This window comes from Triticum dicoccoides, chromosome 7A (genome assembly GCF_002162155.2).
Source record: "Triticum dicoccoides isolate Atlit2015 ecotype Zavitan chromosome 7A, WEW_v2.0, whole genome shotgun sequence".
NCBI classification, from domain to species: Eukaryota; Viridiplantae; Streptophyta; class Magnoliopsida; order Poales; family Poaceae; genus Triticum; species Triticum dicoccoides.
The window spans coordinates 456,566,295-456,573,225 of NC_041392.1; the positions used below are offsets into that span (position 1 = coordinate 456,566,295).

Sequence of the window (6,931 nt, forward strand, 5' to 3'; positions counted from 1 at the left end):
CCCTCACTTCAATGAACAAGACTATCTGGAAGACTTGGGCCCCTCTGAAGGCCAATTTTATTGCTTGGTTAACCATTCAGAATAGGATTTCGACCGCCAATCGCCTGGCTAGGAGAGAATGAGAGAAATGTGCACTTTGACCCCTCAGTAAGAGGGCCAATGAGATGTCCATGCATATTTTATCCGGGTGTTGCTTCACCATGAGTGGTGTGGAGAATGCCCAAGGATTGGTTTGGTTTGGACTCCCCTGAATTTATCTATGTGGGCGGGTGAGAGAAGCATCAAATCTTGGTGGACAAGAATGACAACCCCCAACATTGCAAACCGAAAGACGATAGCCTCCCTAATCATGCTTGTCGACGCTCTCGAATGAGCAAAACGCTCGTGTCTTCCGAAAGAAATCAATGCTACCATGCTACATCCTAAAGCTTATCAAGGAGGAGGCTAAGATTTGGGTCATCGAGCGAAATAATTGGGTAATTTGATGCCACGAGAGTAGAAGCCTTTCCTTTTGTATGTCTGACGTCGATGCACTGCGCTCTCTTTTGAGCAGTAACTCTGTATTAATAAACAAGGCAAATCTTTTGCCCCGGTTTCAAAAATAAGTATTTTCTCTGCGTATCACATAATTATGCTCCAACACCAAAAGATGTCGGCGTACGACAATCTATGGGGCCGAGAAGCCTCTTTCGGTTCGGTGTGGCGCACGCAGCACACAAAGAGCAGCAACAACCACACACAACACATGAGTGTTTACCCAGGTTTGGGCCGCAGTGACGCGTAAAACTCTACTCTTGCTTCGGTTGTGGATTGATGTGTTAAAAAGCCTTCTCTTACAGAGAGCGCGACCTTGCCGACAGGACGCTTGGGAGGCTGCTAGACTACTGCAAATGGACAGGGTTTCGGCCATTGTAAAGGTTTCCCCGGCCCTTCTTTTATAGATGAAAGGGGTCGCCACAGTGAAAAACAATAATTACAAGGTGAATAGTGGCTATAGTGCTATCATAGCTAACACTGACGGCATAGGACAAACGCATTTAATGCGTTGTTAGGTGTCATGCTAGGTTGAATGCCGGCAAGGGAGTTTTGTTCCACTTGTACCGCTAGCCAAGCTACCTTTTATTACCGCGCGCCCGTGGACGGGTGTTGGTAAAGTTGTTCTTCAGGCGGTGATCCGCCATGTGTCCCGACAACTTCTACCTAACCGCCTGCACGCCCACCACCTGTCGGCAAGCTCCTGGCCGATAGATGCGGCGAGCAGTGGAGGGACCTTGAGCTTGCCGGCCTTGATCTTGCCGGTGATGTGGAAAACACATTGCCGGGAAGGTAACTTCTCGGCAGCCTGAGTCTTGATCTTGAGATGATCTTCTCGATGACCTGCCTCGAGGTCTTCTTCTTCATGGTATTATTCACCATGACTTGTGTATCTTGGGATGGATCTACCTTTTGCCATGCCTTTTCCGGCATGGAGGCTACCACTTGCCGATGCATAGTGAGGGGTATAAACACCCGATGTTTACAACACTGACAGGAGCCCTTGGGCCCAGGCCAGGCACGCGTGCACAACGTTTGTCTGGGCTAGGCCCATTAACACGCATCGGCCTCCGCGTGGCGAACGGTAACTGCCACCCACTACCTTTTACTGTGTGCTGATGATATTGGATCTTCGCATTCATTGCGAGATCGTGGGGGAGATGGAACGGGATGCAAGTGGGGATCATGTGCCTGAAAAGGCACACCACGGCGTGCGGTGAAAGGCCAGCCCCCCTTCTTCCCCATAAAAGATAATGTCGGGAGCGTTGTTGAATTCACATATCCCCAATTCCATGTCCCGCTGCTGCTGCTACCTTCGTCTTCCTCGCACCACTGCACCTCGTTGCGCCGCTTGCTTCCGCCTCCCTCCATATCCCTTTCTCCTAGCCATGGTTCCCAAAACAAGGGCGACCAAGGATGCGAAAAAGACAGGGAAGGCGCTGGAGAAGTCGAAGAAGGCGATGCCGGCGCAGATGCGGAGGGAAAACACTTTTTTCCCGCTGGCGTTGAAAGTCTCCGACCTCATGGCCCGATACTCATTCCAATGGTCAGTGAAGACCAAGGACCATGAAGCCGTCGAAGTGTTGCCCACAAGTGTACCTGGCGGCGCAGATAAGTTCGCATTCTTCACCGGATATTTTTATTGTGGATTGCTCCCTCCTTTCTCGGCTTTCTTTGATGAGGTGATGAGGACCCAGAATTTTCTAGGTGAGCCGTCTCTGGTAGATTGAAGGTGACTCTGTTCCGCCATCAGAAAACGTGCCTCTGTTCCGCCATTTTTATTCACCTTAGATTGAAGGTGACGCCATCTCTGGTAGCCTGACATGGATCTCCGTGCTGCCCGCTTGACCCTTGAGATGGTAGGCGCTGACTTTCTCTGGCGTCGGATAGCCCCATTGAAAAGGAGGAGCCCCCACTCCTTTGATTCAAAGGAATTTTATAGATTTTTGAAGGATTGAAATCCTTTGAAAATTTTCCTACGTTTGTCCTTTGATTCATAGGATTGAATCCCACAGGATTTTTATCAATGAAATCTTTTGTACTACATTTTATAGGAAATCTAACATCCACTCTAACATTTTTTTACAATTCCTTACTTTTCCCGTGAAATCAAACACTCCTTGCTAATCCTATAAGATTCAAGTTGGGCATGACACTCCAATCCTATACTTTTCCTATATCTGCGTTTTCAAAATCCTGCGAATCAAAGAGGCCCTGAAAAGGAGGAGCGCCGACACAATGCGGATCCGTCCCGGTCTCGCCAACATCCTATAATCCATTTTAATTCTCTACAGCAATCTCTTGAGTTGATTTGCATGATGACGACAAATGATTAACAAAGAATAAAGGGATTGCTCAGGAACGCAACAAAAGGGTGTTTTCTGATGGATTATATCATTGCGCTACCAGTAGAGTTTAGAAGACCTATTGGACTGTACTCTGACATCTACGATGCACATCTAGAGTCAGAACTCAGGAGCAGGCTGCAGTTCAAAGACTCGCCTAAATTGATCTAACTTCCAATGGAATTTGGCTACCCACATCCGTACCAAAATGATAGAACATTATCAGCCTTGTTTCAACGGTGCTCATCTCTCCTAACTTAAGCTACAACATGCTCGCTACCCATGGAACACCTCCTGGGTTTCAGACCTGTACACAGCGTCAGCTTTCGTTCTGCAGTCCGGCCTGATCTTGCAGAAACAGCAGCTGAAGAGTCCCTTGCGAGGCCGCGGAGCCCTGTGCTTGTCGTGCGGCTGGGACTTCCGAGAGGGGGCACACGCACCACACGGTAGAATCTCAGAGAAACAGCCACCGCGGCGACGACCTTTGACTTCGTCGACCATTGGCGTGCGCTCTCCAGCTCTCGAGGCGACATTCCCTGTAGTGGATGCTTCAGGAATGACAGAGATTTTCTGGTAGCTCAGGATCCTCGACTCCGCATCTCCCGCATCGCTATCTGCACCATGAAGGCATCCCAGGATGTGAGATGCTTTCTCCTTGGGTTGTTGTCCTGGGAACGGTGGCGAAGGGCACTCCCTTCTGGATGAAGCTACGGTTCTGCAGTCCGTGGTGACTGGATTCTGCGCCTGTTGACCTTCTCTGGATTGCATGACCAGGCTGACCAACGAATTCTTGGATACAATCCTATTGCTGATGGAGATTGGAGAAAGATTGATCCTAATGTCCACGTTGCACTTGAGCAAATTCTGCAGAGAAACCACAAGTGGCATCCAGAAGCTCTCTGATGTTGGTACCTCCTCAGGATGACAGAATTGTAACTCAGCAACGGCCACACCTGCAATCCGAAAATAAATAGAATGAAAATCTGGCTTGAAACATCCTCAGCGAGCATGCAATGGTGCTTATATAATAGTATGTTACCATTGCTGATTGCTCACACTGTGCCAATTGCTATAGAAGATCAGAACTCTGAGGATAGTGCACGCGTTAAAAGAAACAAGGACTCTGGCCATGATGTACCATCTGATGGTCAACAATAACTTATGTTGGCAGGTGCGAACATTTGCTACATGATACATTGTTCAGTATGTGTTTTTTGGAATGCAGCATTGAGCAACTAGCTGGATAAAGATGTATGGTGGATCAACAGGAAAGAAGGGCTACATGAAGCAGGGACATGACTTCATAAGATAGAATGACAAATGAATCTTGCTTCGCAACAAAGTAAAAGTTCTAACACATCGTTATATCAATTACCTTGGGTTGTGTACAGGGATGACAACTTTCCATCTTTCTGCAGCAGATTATGAAGTGACTTAGATGTGCAGTTTTCAAGAGCCTTCATCCATATCGTCTCCAGTACATCTGGATCTCCTAAATTCATATCCAGACATCCGAGTTTGTTCTGGTAGCACAGATGAGAACTGGTCTCTAAGCTTTCATCTTTCAGGGCAGCAGCCCCGTCGTCTGCACAATTAATAGCATGATTATCAGAAAAATAGACACCTGTAATCAGAGATTTGTTTCATAATGATATTTGATATAGGGAACAATTTGAGATATTCGGCATTAATGCAGCATGCCTTTTTCAGACGGAGAATACGGGGTACCTGTTTGACTCTCTGTGAACATGCTTGAAACTGCAGTATCATCTAGGGCTTCTAGGCAGTAAGGCTCTCTCATATTGAACTGTAACAGAGCGGCGGTGAGCCAAGTGGACTGGTTCTTTGTGGTTTTCAATTGCTTTTCGGTTTCAGAAAGTATTTCCAGCGCATTCCTAAGTTTGTGCACGTCCACCTCAGCAGCTGAGAAGTTGCACAAATAGGGTTAGATGGATATGGAAATAATAGATCCATGTACTACACTGTAAGCTTATACACACACATAGGGATAGTGCTATAAATCGTCAACAAAATCGCAGATTTGTGTGCCGCTATGTCTCATGTAGCTCACACAACTTTAAAGTTTGCCCAGGAAGGGAAGTGGACGTACATGTATTTTTGCCAGTAACTTTCCTAACTTCTGAAGAATCTGAGGGGTGCTTCGCAGCTAAAATATCCATGATAAGATTTGCAAGCTGAGCCAATAGCTGCATGGGATCGACCTTTGAACTCAAAAGCTCCCTAGCCCTCCGGACAATGGTAGCAGCATCTGATGACATAGACAGATTAAGAAGATCAAGCAACTCTTCATCTGAGACATCACCTATCTGCCAAAATATAATTGGAGGTTATTTATAGGTCGAAAGAAGAAAAAAAGAAAACATATTTTCTGATGATATATATGAAGTTAGAGAGCTTGAGTAAATCAACTTACTAGGTCGTATGTCACTGATTTGCTGATCCTTTTTCCGAGCAGAGTTAGTTGGTCAAGCATTTGAACTGCATCCCGAATGGAACCACTTGCCTTGCGAGCAAGAAGCTCCAGCGCTTCGGCTTCGAACTCCATTCCTTCTTTTGTGCAAATCTTGCTCAATCGGCGGACAATCTCTGCATCGTCTATCTTGCAAAACCTATAGCTCTGGCACCATCCAGCGGAGTTGCTTGGTAGTTTATCAATGTCGGATGTTATCATGACAAATATTGAGCTTGCAGGGATCCCTTCAAGGCTACTGTAGATGGAGTACCAGCCCTCCTTATCCATATGTTGGCAATCATCTACAATAAGTACCTTGAAGTGTGAAGAAGCAGGAACTTCACAGGCATTCCTGAGCAAGACAGCAACTCTAGATTTGCAATCCAGTTTGGAAGCATCAACCTCTACCACACTGCTGCTGTTTCCTGAGAATATGGCCACGCATTCCTCGCAGTGCCCACAGGGCTGGTTCCCACCTGGAGAGAGGCAATTCAGCGCCGCTGCAAATACCCTAGCCGCGGATGTCTTGCCAATGCCATGCGGACCATGGAGGAGATAGATTGGAGCAAGCTTTCCTTGAGAAACGGCATTTGAAAGAGACTGTGCAACAACATCCTGTCCAGCCAGCTCAGAGAAGGACTTTGGCCGGTACTTCTGGAGCAAGCTTCTCGCGCCTTCCTGGGGCTCACTCCGACCGAGCTCTTCCCCTTCAATCACCAGAGAGAAAGCCCTGTCCTTGGCAGCTCTCGACATCCCAGGGATCGCAGAGCAGCAGTTCTGGTTATGAAGCGCCGCCTTCACCCGCGCGTTGGCCTTGATTATGTTGATCGGAGAGTTGGCGAGGCGGCCGCCAAACTCCTCCCTCCTCCTCTGGACATGATCATACATGTTGTAGCTGAAGCTGTGTCTGCCGTAATTGCTTGCCTCCACGTCATCTTCCTCGAGGGAACACCCCTCCCAGATGGTCTTCTTGGCCGAGAACTTGGCCAGCGAGTTGGTGTCTGGGTCCCTCAGAGATCTGGACCTCATGACGGCGACCAGAGCCCTCGAGATCGGGATATCAACCGAATGCCGCCTCCCCTCAATCATCTTGCAAGGCTTCCAATCAACTCCACAGGCTGGTTGTAGGACTGCAGACGGCTGAATCCTGCAATGCGGACGAGTGTTCAGGAACAATTTTTGACTTGTGGCAAGAAAAGCACATGCATTGCACGCTAGTAACAAAAAAAATTGAAACATGAAGCAGATCCCCCATCTAAAATTTCCATCTATTTTTAGATACTTGGTGACAGCAAATGCAGGCCTTTTTCTAAATAAATAAACAGGAAATGCAGGCCATGGACTGCGATTTTTTAGGAAACAAACTCCCTCCCGCTGCGATTTACCCTAAACAGTATTTACCACGCAGGTAATCAATCTTGGGAGCAGAAAAGGATAGAGATTGGGCGTACGGTTTTGAGCAAATCAATCTTGCACTGGTAAAAAAAAGTCGCAAAGAAGAAGATGGTAAATCGTGAATGCAGAATGCATCTAAGAAGAGAAAACAAGAGGAAAGAAAAAAACAACCTGGGAATAGAGG

The 6,931-nt window shown here is 47.3% G+C and overlaps 1 protein-coding gene across 1 annotated transcript in view; it reads right to left on the reverse strand.

Moving 5' to 3' along the window:
- Positions 1–2,892: 2,892 nt before the first annotated feature.
- Positions 2,893–6,931, reverse strand: part of LOC119329318 (protein STICHEL-like 2) — a 4,888-nt gene continuing 849 nt past the window's right edge. Inside the window, exons 2-6 of the mRNA XM_037602331.1 lie at positions 5,314–6,499; positions 4,990–5,206; positions 4,608–4,802; positions 4,255–4,464; positions 2,893–3,832 (exon numbers count right to left, since the gene is read on the reverse strand). Coding sequence (XP_037458228.1) covers positions 3,156–3,832; positions 4,255–4,464; positions 4,608–4,802; positions 4,990–5,206; positions 5,314–6,441 — 2,427 coding nt within the window. The 5' untranslated portion in view covers positions 6,442–6,499 and the 3' untranslated portion in view covers positions 2,893–3,155. The remainder of the gene's footprint in view (positions 3,833–4,254; positions 4,465–4,607; positions 4,803–4,989; positions 5,207–5,313; positions 6,500–6,931) is intronic.